We start from the raw sequence: 17092 nt of genomic DNA, 5'->3' as shown, positions 1-17092 counted from the left end.
ATATATATATAAAAAAAAACAGTGAGAAATAAATCTATTGTCTAATAATTTTTCTTATAAAAGATTATTTAAAAATATTAAAGTTTTGATTAATTTTTATTCATACTGTTTCAAATGTTCATTATAATTTTTATATTACTTTCTCATCTTAAGTGGTCTTGTGGCAGTTTGGGGATCAGAGAATTTTTAGCTGGACACATGGTTTAAAAGAATATTCTCCGCTTACATGAGCTTAATTGCATATTACATTTGTCAAGGAATCTAAATTTCGACATTTATCTTAAAAGAGCCATTGTGTAGTTGGTGTAATATGGAAACACTGACAAAGTGTGGATGGAGCTGACAGGGCAAGTGCCCTAAGTGCAAAAGTGGTGAATAAATTAGTTACATTTATGAAAAAAAAAATAAAAAAAGGTTTATTTCTCTTATTTCCCAGAACTAAAATGAAACTCCTTGAAAACACAAAGACTTTTTCTCTCATTTTAGCATCTTGATTTATTCAGTTATTTTGAAATTTCCCAAATTCAAATCATTATTTAAGTTCCATGCACCAACTATATTTATGACATCGATTATTGAATCCTAAGAGCTTGTTTATATCGATGAATATAAGATATATATAGATATAAATTAATCAATGAGCAAAATATCCCCATAAAGTAAACGCATCATACTGGTAATATTTCATAAAATAAATCGCAATACAAAATCGGGGCTTGATATAAATAAGCTGAGAAGAACGTGTTTCTTTTCACTGAAACTTTCTATCAATCAACAAAACAGCCAGTAGCTTTTTAAAATTGCTAAAGTAAGTGCCATACTATAAACAGTAAAAGTTTTCCTATGATAAGGTGACATGGATGGAAATACAAACCATTAATCTGATGTTTTTACCATCTGTGAGATAGGAAGAAATTTATTTTTTGTAAGTTCGGATCAAAACAAAGAAGAAAGAAATCTTGACAATTCTTTGGCTCATAATATTAGCGGTACACTTTTAAACGAATTCTTCGCTGCAATGACAGTTCTGTTTTGTTTGCAAAGTAATTTAGCTTCAGAAATTTCCTTCTTTTACAAACATAAATTTCTATACGGATTTTTTATATTAAAATTAATTAATCAATTTAGAATTCATAACTAATAATTAATTTAATTGCATTATATAGAATTTTTTTTAATGGCATAAAAGTTTTTAAAAAATACTTGTTGTTTCAGAATTTCTATGTTTAATGTAAAAATATATTTGATTATCAAATTTGCTAAATAATGTAGAAACATCAAGAAATTTACTCAAAGCACACAAAAGTGATTATATAATTTATGTTCAGCAAATTATTTCTTGGAAAGTGATTGCTAATTTTATATGAATAATACATATAAATACATTCATACATATATTTGCACTATAAATTATCTATTTCTTGTTTACAAAAAATTACACTGAAAAAGATGACACTCATGTTTCTTCCAAGTCGATTGTTCTTGAGCATCCACTAGAAGGGAAAAAAATGTAATGATTATTCATTTGGAAACATATTCCATAGATTTTATTTTTGCAGTACCACCTGTTTCATGTGAAAATTAATCATTATGGTACCTGTAGAAATATTTATGTTGTATCAAACCAAATATTAACTATTTCTTTTATCAGCTTAAACTGGAATCGGATGTAAATGGATTCAAGTCTTGGGATTTTGATTGGAAATCTATACTATTGAGATGTTTGGCACATTGTGGATGTGTTAATGCAGCATTGGAATGTCTGGCAAAAGCTGGTTCTACAAATGAATGCTTGCAAACAGCACAAATTCTATAAAGAAAAAAAAATTATCATAATATTTTAAGTGTAAATTGTCATTTCTAATATAAAGAATGGAGATTGCATTATTCTAATACAATTTTATGCATAACATTAAAAATGCTTATATTTTTTAAGGTTATTCATTATGAATGGTAAGTAAGCATTAAAAAAACTACAACCCAAAGGTCAATAAATTGCTTTACATAATATATTTATTGACTGGAATTTTTATTTAATATCAATTGCTTGAATTTCTTAGTGTTAGATATAATAAACATTCACAGAAGATTTCAATTTAATGACAACTCTTTCAACCTTTGAAACAAACTCTTTCTAACCCTTTAAGAGGACACTGAACTTCATAAACCATTTTTTGCAAATTAGTCGATGAGATTTATGGAAATTTTTTATGCATATATATTAAAATATAAATATGTCAAATGTCTTTTTAAAAAATTCATTAAAATAAAATCATTACTTTACATTTTTTTTCAATATTCCTGGCAGTTTAATTTTTATTTTCCCTTTTTAACATATATAAATATATTTGGTACTAAACTGGGTAATTTTTTGTAATTTCAATTAAAAGGTAATTTTTTAGAAATATTTTATGCACACACACTGAATTTGCATAAGAAATTTGTGTTTTTCTAAATTAAAATTGATTATTAATTAGCTAAAAGAAGTCAGAAAAATTAAATGCATTCATAGTTTTCTTTTAATGTTTAACTGAAATCTTCATTATCAATTTTATGTAAGTTCTTTAAAAATTTAAATATTCAGAAAATTTCAAAAGTATTTAAATCTGATTAGAACATCATTTAGAGAAAAAAATAAACTTATTTACTCCTTTAACCTATCAAATATTCATTTTATTGAACAATGCATTTTATTAGACTACTTTTGTTGAATCTAAAAGTATACTTTGGGAATGAAACAATAAAAAGAAAATTTAATAATTTGTTCAGTTTTTACTTATTTTAATGTTTATTGTCCCCTAAATTCCACCTGACATCATTAAAAAATTTAGAACAACTGCCCAACATTGCAGCAATCATCAATTGATGATTCATGTTTTTTTAACTTATACATTTGGGGAGAAAAAAGAAAAAAAATTCTGGTGGAGAGTCAAAATCTCATCTATAAGACTTTGTAACTCTAATATGGACTAAATTAAGTTAAGAGTTTTTTAAAAGGACGATTTTCCTTTTAGAGATATAGACTCGCAGCAGATCTCTAGGAGTACTGAATACCATACGATATTTGGAGTTGTATTGCTCATCTGGGCTTTCAGGCATTGCTTGACCCTATTAATTTCGCAGACAGAGAAGAGAGGTCCGAAAATGAAGTGGAGAGGAAGAAACCCAAGGTTTAAAAATGATAAGATTTACTGTGAAAATAAAAAACGAATTCAAGAATAAGCCTTTAATAGCAAATTTTATAGGAGTTGTTGCATGGACTATCCAGCGTATCAGGTAGGAACCACTCCTTATCAAGATGTTAGAAACATAATTTTTGCTGCAGCACAGTAAGATCTCATATTTTTACTACTATCAGAAGCTACTGGTAAAAAGAAATGGATAATATACTTCTTTGCAAGGCAGATTTCATCCATTTTTTTTAATTGCTGCATTTTTTAATCATAAAACTGATAGATAAGCAACCTCGCCTATCATTTATAGTAAAGGGGAAAACAAAATTTTTCAAACCATTCAAATAATTACAAGGGTTAAAAAAAATCATGGAATATAACAACTGCAAGCAAAAGAGGGTATTTGCACTTTTTCTTAAATTTGTGGATGTTGGAGTGCTTGTTTGATTGTGTTTACAAAGAAGAAAGGAGTTTCTATTGTATAGGAAAGATCTTTAGCTTTTCTTTCATTGCAAATTGTGGAGAAAAGTATTTCGATTTTTAATCAGAGAGATTTAACATAGAATTATTTTTTGATATGGTGGGAAAGAAAGAAAAATATATTTGTTTTATATGTACAAATAATTGTTTCTCTACATTTGCATTGCTTTTGCTATCTTAAATACTAGAGCTTCACCTAACCTTTGATGACCAGATGAATTTTTCATACTATTAACAGTTTTAATTTTGGCAACCAATTTTAAATTTGTCAACTTAGTAATTTCTATTAAGTGAAAGCATTAGCTGCTACAACAGATGAAGAAATGAAATAATTGGTCAGTAACAGAAGAATAGCAAAAAAGGATTTGTGGAAATATTTGAGTTGAATTTTGATCCATTATATTTATAGAGTCCAAGAGAACTGGCTGAAAGAAGTAAATTTGTGAAAATGATTACACAATTAGATCTCGGTATTATTAATAAAGAAGATCCAAATTGAAGGTTTCAAAGAAATGAAGAATGTAGTTGGTTCGATCTATAGATTATTTCAAACACTGAATACAATATATTTTCAAAGTGGCGAAGCATAAGGTGACAATTTAAGCAGTCATAGAGGATATGTTGAAATTCTGTAACATGGGCATGCAATGGATCTCCCACACTTGATACCAGAACAAGTGGCCTATCACATGGTCATGTCTTAACAATTTCTGTAGCATTATAATGATAGTAGAGATGGCTTTCTCTCAGCAACTGTCACTAGTATGGAAGATGATGTCATCAGTTTCAGATCAATTCAAAATGCCTAAGTTTCCATTGACAGACATTTTACTCTGATCCATCAAAAAAGTTGAAAGATCTTCTCTTTAATGCTGGAAAGGTAATGCTTACATTCTTTGATCACAAAGTGCTACTCTTCACTAACTTTCTGGAGACTGAAGCTGGAGTCAATGCTCAGTGTTATATGGAAATGCTAACAAAACTCATGAAGACAATCAAATTGAAACATCTGGTGAGCTTTCTGGAGGTACCGTTCTGCAGCCCAATACTAGATCACACACAAGTCAAGAAAAGAACTTTAGCAGAAGCTTCGGATTGTCACCCAATCTACTGTCCTGATGAGTTCCAATGTGACTCCTACATCTTTGATGAACTAAAAAATGCACTGCAGATACAATGAAGTCAAGGAATGTATAGGCAAATGGTTCAAACATCGGCTAAAATATTTTTATATGCATGGCATTGTGTAACTAGTCAAATGGGATAAATGCCTAAGCAATTTTGGGCAATATTTTTGTATTCCATTAAATAAATTATGTGAAAGTTGATAGCATATGTGATCTTTGCTGATGAGCATATTTAAACTGTATTACATACAAAAGTTTTCATAGAATTTTTATCTTAATACATAATCCTGGCGAATCACCTGTCCCCAAAATCAGCTTGTATCATAAGACAAAAATTTATTAAAGTAAAACTTTCATCTTCTATATTCAAATTCATCTTACAAATGCAAAGCATTATAATGGATTTTTGAATTTCTAATAGCAATATTGCAGGTGTGGAAAAATTTGCAGTTGCAAATTGGCAGAATTTAAAATAAAAGGGTGAAATGAATTCATCTGATATCTCACCTGTCTTCAGTCATAACAACAGAAGTATTTTCTATATGTATTTTTGAGAATTTCACTTGTAAATTTTCTCCTCGTGAAAGAGCACTTCGTAGTCTACAGCAATACCGATGGTGTAAGCTCGAACGCAGTGCTCTTACCAAAAATTGATCTAAAATAGCTACTGACCAATCGGATGGAATGAGTTGAAGAACCTAAAAAAATTGAAAAATATTAGACGGTTTAGCTATGGTTTAGATTGAGTTTTTTTATCCACAACAAAACCATAAAATTTGGCATAAAAAAATACTTCCTTCTAGCAAAAAGATGAAGACAATTACATATCTTAGTTTACAGAAATTTTTTTTTAATTAACATGACTGAATAAAGTGGGAAAGAAGAAAAAAATGTGGTCTATATTTTGATATAAATTGTTTGCCAGATTCTTCCTAAAACAACTAAGATTACATAGTTTTAATGGAGGGAGGAAAAATAGATACCTATGCAAATGATAAAATTTCAACTTGATTTCTACTATTTTAAATTTTCTCATTTGAATTAACTTGCAGTGTAGTTATTACATTTGGCGTAAAATAAACTATTGGCACTATCTGAAACAAAAACTGTTTCATGAAATAACAAATACATGATCATGGTAGCCATTATAAAACTTTAATGTAAATAATTGTCTCATTCTATAATATTAATACTAAAGTTTTTGCAGCAGGCAACTGAAGAAGATTTAGCATTGTGACTAAATAAAAATAAAAAGTATTATTAAATAAAGATGTTTTAAACTTTATGTTAAATATCTTCATTATTGTTTTTCTCTTTAACTAGAATGCATTGCTAATATTAAGAGTTATCATAAAGTACATTTTTTTCAAGTACAACTTCTGGCACTAATTAATAGTATTAATTGATTAATAACATACAATTAAAAAATTCACATATACACAATATAATAAATAGAAAAATTCTTAAAAAACACATTTACTACCATTTCTAACTTCATAAAATTAAAAACATTATACAATACCTTAGAAATATCGAATTCTGCTAGTTCACTGTTTAACAACTGAATAGCTGCTGGCAGCATTTCTTCTCTTTTTTGCTCTCTACAATAAAGTACAAAATAATTTCATTATAATCAGCATTATTTGAAAGGGACAAAGATTTAAGAATAATTTAATTAAAAATTAATAGAATAAATAATAATGCAGAGAATCTTACATATTCACTTTCTTTTTCACTTTCAAAAACATGAAATGAAAAAAAAAGTGATAATTTTTTTTAAGTCACATTTACTCAGTAACATTGCAAATATAATTAAATTAGAGAAATCCAGACATGTTCAGTACTGAATCTGAACTCTGTATTACCAAAATGTAATTAATATTTAAATCGTCATTTATTTTAAATTCATTCTAATTTTAACGTGATCTTAAAAATATATATTATATATATTTAAAAAGCACTTAAACATTAATAATGATTTACGCTGTGCAATAATCTTAAAACTTTGTAAGATAATAATATCTAATCCACAAACATTTCATCAATGATTCAGTTTAATATATGTATTTTAATATACATACATATATTAAAAATATGTATATACTTTTAAATACATATTTAAAGTTCAGAACTATTTATTTAAAAATATATTTTTTAAAATCTATTATTGAAAGAAATCATTTTTGCAATGAAAAAAAATAGTTCTGAACTAAAACATCATCTTTTCTGACAGTTAATTTTTAAATCTAGACACTTTAAAAATATAATAAACAGAGCTATTTAACTGTTTAAACATTTTCGCCTATAACTGGTAAAATAAAGTATCATAATAAATTTTTTTTAATCCTTAAACAGAAAGGCAAAGAATGTAATTGTTAAACAAAATATATGATCAATAATTGAGAAATTAATTTGAATAATAAAAATACAAATCACAACAAACAACCAGCAAAAATGTTTTACCCTCAACTTTTATGATGAAAGCCAAATATTACCACAGAATTATTAGCGATATGATTGGTAATAGATTTCATTGTAAATAAAAAATGACAAAATATCAATATAATAAGTGATTCAAGATCAGCACATGAAAGCTTAAAAGCAGTAAATGGAAATTTAAAATTGATATCAAATGTTAAGATAAATCATTTAGACTTAAAAATAAATCTTAAATGGGTTAAAGCTCACCAAGATATTGTGGGAAAAGAATGAGCAGACTATTATCTTTAAGAGTTGCTAAAGAGGCAACTCTTAAAGATAATGTTGATTTTTATTTTAGTCCTTCAAGGTAAAAAAAAAAAAAAGACAAAAATGCAAAACACTATCATTGATTTAATGCAAATGCGATGAAATACAAGAATTTTATACCAAAGGTGAGCTTAAATAGACTATATGGTGACTTCTATAAAATCAAGTCATTATAGGACATGGCGTGTTTCGTGCCCATCAAGCCAGATTATTCGGGAAAACTAATATATGTAAATGTGAGACAGATGTGGCAATGATTCAACATGCTTTAATGGACTGTACCCTCTGGAATGATAATTGTAATAATTGGCAGAATAAATTATTAAATATGGAATTGAATATATTACTTAAATTTCCACTTTTTCACTCACTGACAGTTGGTATTCTTAAGAAACTGTTGCAAATCGAGTTGAAAGGTTTGTATATATTTTCAGTTGATTAATATACATAGAATCCAAAATTTTATTAATGTACATGAATTAATTTTTTTTATGTATAGTTTCATATAATTTGCAATCCAGGTTTATTTTAAACTATCTGTTGTTAACAAAAGAAATTATTTGTTATTTCTAAAATTTATTAAGAATTGCTGATGAGTATTAGTTTAAAATAAGTAATTCGTATCTTTTACTATTATTGGTAAACTGTTCAAAACTTGTTGTGAGCGCTACAAGTGTATCATTAGATTATGGGACAATTGATATGCATATAGGATTGATGAATTGGGCATTATTTTGGAGACATTAGATCATTAAATATATTGGTTAGAAATGAAGAAATTGTGTGCAAGTCTATCTTTGACTTTGTTAAGTGTTAGACCTGCGCCTCCGTTCTGGGAAGGGTTGTTTTGTGGCGACCCATTTTTTTTAAATCTGTATAATTACAGCTAGGTCAAAGTTCGGTATGCCTTATCCTTGACTTTCTCATATATTTACATACTCTAATATCTTTTTGACTCCCTTATTCTCCTCAGCATCCTCAAAAAGTAAAACAAGGAGGAAAAGCAGTGAGGAACATGATTAATTCTCAAAGATTTTTGTTATTTGAAGGTGCAAATGCATCCCCAACCCACTGACTTCTGCACGTAGTAATGCAATATAGTACATTTTCTGTTTTATAATATAACAAAACACATTGAAAATGCATTTTGGGCATTTTTTTTTACCCCATCAACTGGATCTAAAATTCAACTCAAGGCAAAATTTAGGCCATGTAAATTTTGCTGATTTTTGACAATTTATAAAAAGTATATGTTTTTGCATAATTTCTAGTACATCAAATAATAACTTATATGCCAACACACCACATATTTTACAGATTGCATTTGAAATTTGATACTCATTTACAGTTCTGATGATATATTCTGAAATATGTATAATATAGTTCATCCTTATGACTCTTTGCATTTTTGAGTTATTGCATTAACATGAATATGGGCAGATAAACTTCCCTTTGATAAATTTCATCAAAATTTTCAAAGAAATCTATAAATTTAGCATTAAAACTACAAATCAAATTTCATCATTGTAGTTCAAAGCATTTTTGAGTTATTGTGTTCACATACTGACATTTCAAAAAAATTTTTTTCATACTGAGGAAGGTTTGAAATGTAGAGATTCAACAGAATTTCAAGATTTTTTTTTTTTTTTTTTTTATGATTTCAATATTTTTTTCTCACATTGTAAGAAAGAAATAAAGAAATTTTTGTCACACAACTTCGTCCAGAGCTAACGAATTTGGGGCAAATATATCTTAGAGCCAGCTTATCCATTAAAAAATCTCAAAATATATTAAGGCACAAAACTGAATTTTATAGTGATTTTAAAATTTAAAAAGTTACATTTTTAACAACAGCTTTGTTGTCTTGAAAATTTTTGCTGAATTTTGACAATTTATAAAAAGTATATGTTTTTGCATAATTTCTAGTACTACATTTCATAGTTGAACTGATTCCATTGTTTCATCAAATATTTAATCATGTGATTTTCTTCCATTGTTGAAAGATTAAAAAAAAAAAAAAAAAAAAAGATATTCTACTTTTGTTTCTGTATAGTTTACAAGAGGAATCAGAAACCAAACAACTGCAGTAAAAGACAAGATACAATATGAAATAGATTAGGCAGAATTTTAAGTTTTTAAGGGCATTATGGTGCTATAAAACTCAACTTCATCAAGAATGTTCACATAAAAAATAAATAGAATAAGTGTATAATTTTTCAAAAGCCAATTCTGTAATAACTTTTACAAATTTGATGCTTACAAATATTTTTGAGGGTATTATGAATATCAAGTTATGTATAAGAGATTTTATTGAAATTAAACCCAACAAATATTCCTTGTGAACTGGCTGTTGTTACAGGCAACCAGTAATAATAATAAAATAAAAATAGAATTTATTTTCATTACATGCATAATCTACTTCAAAATAAACAAAATAATAATGATGTGCAAATAACAAAAATAAATAAATAAAAATGAAGTAATCAAATTTAAATTAAATGGAATATCTACATTCCATTACATTCTTCAAATATTTGTTTATTTCTATTTTGTGTTTCATTATTTCATTATTTAACTTGTTATAAGATCTTTTCCATTACTAACTATATTTATACGTATCTCTTTTATTAATAAAGATGAATGTGTGTGTGTCTTGGCACTCTATAGGCAGTTACCAAATTTGGTACATATATCTCCTTTAGAGAATAGAAATACACATATCAGGATGATATACTGAAATTTTATGTTAATTAACTAAATGAAACTCGAGCAGACTTTCAGTGATTTTCAGCGATTATTTACGAAAATATTATTCCATAAGAAAGAATTTTACACAGTTTCAAAACTTAAAAAAACAGTCTATTTATTGATATCAATTTAGAAAACATGTAAATTTTTCTGAAATTTGGACAATATTTTAAATTACCTTTCTGCTTAATTTTCAAAAATAGATTGCACTGTAGCCATGAAATTAAAATCGTCCCCGTTGTTACATATAATCATATGCTTTTCTTCGGTTGTTGGAAGCTTAAGAAATAGGATTTTATTTAATATTTGTGCAGTTTAGAAGGCAAATAAAAAAGTAAAGTTATAATAGTGTGAAATTTAGATGAATTACACATTTGTGTTTTTAAAAGTACTATGTTATCATGAGAGTGGCTTTGATTAAAAAACTTCATATACAAAATGAACAAAACATATCTATTAAAATTTGAACGACTTTAATACTTATTACAATTTGTTGCTTAAAAAAATATTTTTTTGATGGAATCATGGGTATGAAGTTATGTTTAAGAGATTTAATTAAAATTAAATACAACTAAAACTGCACAATAATTAACTTCAAAATAATATATAACAACTAATAAAATAATAACTACTAACTGCAAAATAATTAGTCACCAAAAGTGGCTAATAATTAATAAGTGTTAGAATATATTGCATTAATATAACTTTAAAAAGTTATTTAATGCCATATAACTAAAAAACAAAATGTATCAACTCAAAAAGGTACAAAAGAATTAATACACGTACATCATTAAAGAAAAAGTAAACATTCCTGCTTTGAGTTAATTTCATGTGAAACATACATTAAAAAATACATTATACATTAAAAATTTTTTAAGTTGAGTATCTCTACCAATAATAAAGGAGAAAGTGTGTATGTGTTGGCATTCTACAAGACAAACAATTTAACCTTTAGCAATGAAATTTGGCATAGAAATAGTCTGGAAAGTAGTACATGCACCTTAAAAATATTTTTTTATTAAAATTTCAATTTAAAAAATTAGTTAACTTTCTGCATTTTTTTTGGCGATAACTCCCAATTATAATATTGCTTAAAAATAATTTTTATGGAATCGATTTAAAAAAAAAAATGTTTTCTATTATATAAATTTAGTAATTATACAAATTTTTCTTGATTTTTAGTTATTTTCAAATAACAGTTTTTTGGCAATAGATTATATAGTTACAGTGAAATTCATTAAGTTTTCATTGTTTCATCAAATATTTCATTGCATTATTTTCTTCCATTGTTGAAGTTTTAGAAAGAAAGTTTCTATTTAGTATAAGTTAACATGCTTAAAAAGTGTAGTTAGCATACCATGAATGTTAGAAGATAAATGAGCTGGACAATTACATTTTTATAGCATTGGACAAGTTTCCATTAAGAACGCTCATGCACACAACAGACAAAATATGTGTTAGTCTATTAAAATAATATATCTCTAAATCCTATAAAAATTTGATTATAAAAAAAGTTTGTTGATAAAATTATGGGTGTGATTTTATATCTAAAAGATTTAATTGAAATTCAATGTAACCAATATCCCCAGTGAACTAGCTGGTCCTCAAAGGCAACTAACAATTTAATATAAGAGATAAAACTGCATATTTATTCACTGATCTGCTTAAAAATACCAATTTGGAACCTCAGATTTTATTACTAACTGCTATTAATAACAATTTCATGTGAAAACTATATTAGTATGTATTCATCTTTTATTGTGTTTCCTCATTTTTACGTGATACTGTTACGGCATTTTCTTATAATGTTTTCAAACAAATCCGTGAAACAACTTCTACAATAGAAATCCATTAGATATTTCAAATATACTTACTCTAAAGTACTATCAAGATATACACTTAACAATGCATAGAATAGTCTATGTCTATATTTTTTGTCTCGACCATTAGACATTCGTATGCAATAATCTTCAGCAGCAGCATGATCTTGCAACTGATGCACAAGAATTTTTAAAGCTTTTTCATGCTCCTCTAACTATAAGAAAACCAAAATATAAATAAATAAATATAAATAAATAAATATTCATGCTAGAATTTTTAGTAATACAATTAAATTATACAACACATGAAAAACAAAGGTATGTACATGCATCATTCATATTGTTACAAATGTTTTTTCTGCTACAAATACTGCCAATAAATCGTAATGACACAGCACATTTAATTGCTAGTTCAGCAATTTGCTTGCTTGCTGTCTAATCCTCCAGTTTCTTTACTTGTCGGCGACTCCGACTCCTTTCCCACACAACTTCTGACGATCCACACAACCTTCTGACTATCACACAACTTCAGAGTGCCCGTCTTTTATAGTTCTGGGAGGCGGGGCTAGAATCTTCAGACTGATCAGGGTATATCTGCGTGTATCTTGGTTCCTAATGGATGGATCGTGAAACTTCTCGAACTTTCCAGTATGATCCATTTAGTCGCCAAATTCGTCGCCAAGCTCTCAGGTAATTGACACACAGGACAGATCTTACAAAGGTTTTAATGGTTTTTCCTAGGATGACACTATTCGTACCGTGTAGCAAAATTACAGATTTGTAACAATATGCAACATAAATAAGACGAAAATGGCTAAAAAAAAATAATTTAAAAAAATGATTTGAACTGCACCTTTCCATAAAGTATAGCACATTCCTTATGCAGGTTACTTTCTGTAGCTTTCCCCAGAAGTAATTGGACTCTGTACAATGAGGATGAATGAAGTAGATGTTGAAGTTTCTTCCTGCAAAAAGACAAGCAAACTGTTTATCATAACAAATGTTTGTGTGCAATTTAGAAATAGAAGGCTTTGTATGCATATGAGTTCAACAATATTTACATTTTACACATAAAAATATAAATGGCTTTAGAACCACTATTTCCACTATTTTTTATACAAGAAAATACAGAAAACGTCTTATCACACTATATTGAATACTCCTGGCAACAATTCCAGGGGTGTTTGTGGGACCCCAAAAAATCCCCTGAAACTTTTACGGACTTACTACCGACATTTTGGAGTTACGAGAAGGGGGGGGGGAGAAATGAAAAATTACAATTATGAAGTATTGAATGACCTAATTATAAAAGTTCAATGAATTACTTTTTTTGCAAAATTAAGACCTTTGAACCCAGGTCACGTGATCGCACATCTGGTCGAACGAAGTCTCTCCCTTTTTTTTCTGCTGCGCCTACTTGCCGAAAAGAATCCAGAAGAGAATGTCCGAGAACCGGAGGAATGAGTCATAACTCGCAATAAGGAAAAAACAAAAAAGAAGTTTTTTCCCCCTTTTCACGCATTATCACTGCCTTTGGAGAAAGAAAGGAAAAGTTTTCACCACACACACTGACCTTGCGTTTTCTGCCTTCAAAGCAAACAAAATTACCCAGATCAAAATAAATAATTCATTATTATTCCTACTTCCTTTTGAACGACGATCCCCGGAATTTCCGGGTATCGAAGTTCAAAATCCCCGGAATTCAGGGGTTTCCCAGGAGCACAAACACCCCTGCAATTCTTCAAATACCATGAATGAAAACTCTGGTTATCTTGATTTTATTTCAAGGATATATATATAATATGGAATGAATAAAAACCGTAATGGCAGTCAACACTAAATATTTTATCAAAATCATTAAATATTTTTTACATTAACTTAAAAAATACTAAACTTTTAAAGGGAATTGTATACTTTTAATATTAAACTTCTTCAAAACTGGAGATTGTTTCTATATTCATTCATAATTTACTATATACCACAATGGCACATTAGTTTTAATGAATTTTGTAATTGTTTCCAGTTGAAAATTGGCCATATCTCTTTTTGACATTTTTTCCAACTCAAACTGACTCATTACTAATCCTTTAAATTTAAAACTATCAGAGCAAAAGCAACACAATTATTTACAATATCTTAATCTTCAATTATGTTTGTTATCATCTTAATGTTCTCATATTTGAGTTTGTTATTACCTAATTATTATCATAATGTAATATTATCTTAATGTTCAGTTGTGTTCAATATTCAGTTGTTCTCAAATTTTACCAAAAATATCAGGTCAAATAAATGCTTTCATATTTCTTCAGAAAAAAAAGAAAAAAATAAAAATAGTGAACTTTTGAATTTCAAAACTTTTTATTTAACGAAAAAGGGTTTTCACTTCTTTTATTCTACAGGATATACAAAAAATTTTTATTCAAAAAAAAATCATCAGAAATAAATAAACAGATAAGAAATACAAATATTCAAATAAAGCTGCTAATGATAAGCATTACCTGGCATCATTCAAATATGTTTGCTCTGGTTCAGGTAATTTCAGTATTTGGAGAACATTATCCATATACATCACAGCTAAATGAGTATGAAATTTTTCTTTCTACAAAATAATTATGAAAAAAAAAATTAAAATTTTTGAAAATAAAACAATTATAAAATATTTGCATACAATATGCATGTAATCATCATGAAAAGATCCAAAAAAGTGTTTGTAAACTTTCAAGGGTGGGTAATGCATTTCAATTAGTCAATAATTTTGCATTTAAAAATTTAATTAATTTTGAAATTAAATATAAAAACTGAGCAAAAGTATCATATCAAAATGTAATTTAATTATTGAAAGTATAAGTTAAAACTTCCAGCATTTCCATTATGGAATAAAGTATGCAAGTTATTGGAGTTCAAAGAATCTATTCACTAATTTTCCCACTCAATTTCCACAAAACTTTCAGCACAACATCGGTATTTAAATGTTTCTAATAACTTCATGCATTTCAATTTAATAAATTTAAATTAAAGAATCAATACAGTACCAAAAACGTTTTACACTAATATTTTTAAAAATTCTACTCCGTAGAAGAGAGGGGGAGGGGGAGTGCTCTTCTTTAAGAAAGAAAAAAGTTTATTTTAAATCAAAATATTAGGAACAGAAAGATTTTAATGAAGATGCAAGGACTTAATTTACCCCTTAAAGCCCAACTTAATTCAAAGCCAAAACTTCTTTAAAATTTGTGGATTTATGATAACGAATGTAAAATGAATATCAGGATAACTGTAAAATAAAATTAAATTATTAAATAATCACTTTTTCATATTTAAAAAACTCATCTAAAAATTTTTAATACATAACTGTACACTTTTAGTTGACATTTTTTTTCTCTCCTAATTTGTTTATGACTACCATATGAAGCTGAACGTCAATCATATGTTTGGAAGTGAAAATTATCACATTTTGTTGCAGTTTTTCTATGAAAACACTTGGCGAATATAACTATCAATAACTCATTACAACATTTTTTTTTTCCTCTTCTCAAATTGCCAAAAATTAAATGGCTATAAACATCATTTGCAGCAATGTGTTAAAGAGATACATTAAAAACCTTTAATTTTTTTTAATTAAAAAAATAAAGACAATTTCAACTTGCTTGGATGACTTCGTAAATAGAATTGAAGAGGGAAAAAAATTAGAATCTGGCTAATATGGTTATACCACCAATAACCAGATTTTGAGGTGAAAAATGTTAAATTTTTCACTCTCTCAAAATTATTTAAAGTCATTACATAAAAACTCAATAAAATGAATATATAGAACATAACAGGTGAAAAAAATTATGTAAAAGAATTAAACTTGAAATAAGGTTAATAAAAAGAAAGTAAAGCTTAATTAATTTTAATTTCTAAAAAAGAAATAATATTTAATTAGCATATTTTTAGATAAGGATATTAAAAAATATCTACTAACGATGATCATATAAAAAAGTTAAGAACAGTTTGTCAGTTTCACTACATATAGATATTTGTAATACTGGAGAAGTACATATAATTAATAAAAGAAATACCTAATTTATAGCTAACCTCTAATTTCTTATCAAAAACTAAGTACTCCAAATATTTTATTAAGGCTATTGGAAACCTGTGTAGATATTCCACAATAAAATCTGGTCTTAATCTCTCAGATGAAATTTCAGATGGTGGGCGCTCAATGAAAATCTAAAAATTACAGCAAAATAAATATTATTTTAATCAACAACAAGAATAGTTATTTTAAATCTTAGAAATTTTTTTAAACAACATTATCTTATTTAAGAAATTGCATTTATATTTTAATGCATTTAAAATTCATTATTATAACATACATATTCAGTTTAAAAATAACTAGCAAATACAATCAACAAAGCATTTATAATTTCCAATAACACCCAAAATCTAAGAAAACTATGAATTTTAATTTCATTTATTTTAATCGACTCAAGCAAATTTCTATATCATAAATAAAGGATCATTATTACATAATCTTAGAATTCAAAGAATAGAATAGTGAATACCATAATAGGCATCTTCAAGACAACTGCTAATACTATGTGTTACTATAATAAAAGTCTGAACTGTGACATTATTACAATGCATTATAATAAGGCATGTTCAATATCAAAAGGGCTATAAAAATCACAGTTTAGACAAGAAATAGAATCACGAAAATAGTTATTTAGAAAAAATAATAATTTTAAATATACAAAACTAGCTGACCCGGCGAACTTCGTAACGCCTAACAACCAATGAATGGTTTAGTTACACCATTTATAACTCAAGAACGGCTGTTCCGCTTTTAATAATATTTGACTTGTTATAATAACATAAGGAAAAAAAAATCAATAAAACTACAAAAATAAGTATTACAACAGCTTCTCAGAAAGATATTTTCTTTATTCAATACTAGCTGCCTTTGGCGACCAGCCGGTCCGCCAATCTCAATGCTCGTTAAAATTTTAATAATTAA

The 17092-nt window shown here is 27.1% G+C and overlaps 1 protein-coding gene across 2 annotated transcripts in view; it reads right to left on the bottom strand.

Moving 5' to 3' along the window:
• Positions 1-1302: 1302 nt before the first annotated feature.
• Positions 1303-17092, bottom strand: part of LOC129989208 (transforming growth factor-beta receptor-associated protein 1-like) — a 48497-nt gene continuing 32707 nt past the window's right edge. The window contains exons 16-23 of one of the 2 annotated variants that reach the window (XR_008785736.1): positions 16171-16305; positions 14595-14695; positions 12950-13061; positions 12151-12311; positions 6303-6381; positions 5288-5478; positions 1598-1810; positions 1303-1493 (exon numbers count right to left, since the gene is read on the bottom strand). Coding sequence is in view for 1 of the 2 variants with exons in the window: in XM_056097586.1 (XP_055953561.1) it covers positions 1648-1810; positions 5288-5478; positions 6303-6381; positions 12151-12311; positions 12950-13061; positions 14595-14695; positions 16171-16305 (942 nt within the window). In the remaining variant the exon portion in view is untranslated. Of the gene's footprint in view, positions 1811-5287; positions 5479-6302; positions 6382-12150; positions 12312-12949; positions 13062-14594; positions 14696-16170; positions 16306-17092 lie in introns of both variants that reach the window. The other variant, XM_056097586.1, reaches the window with a different exon arrangement.

Source organism: Argiope bruennichi, chromosome 10, assembly GCF_947563725.1.
Source record: "Argiope bruennichi chromosome 10, qqArgBrue1.1, whole genome shotgun sequence".
Classification (NCBI taxonomy): domain Eukaryota; kingdom Metazoa; phylum Arthropoda; class Arachnida; order Araneae; family Araneidae; genus Argiope; species Argiope bruennichi.
The sequence above is the reverse complement of the archived record's forward strand: the minus strand, read 5'-3'. Positions and strand labels throughout refer to the sequence as shown.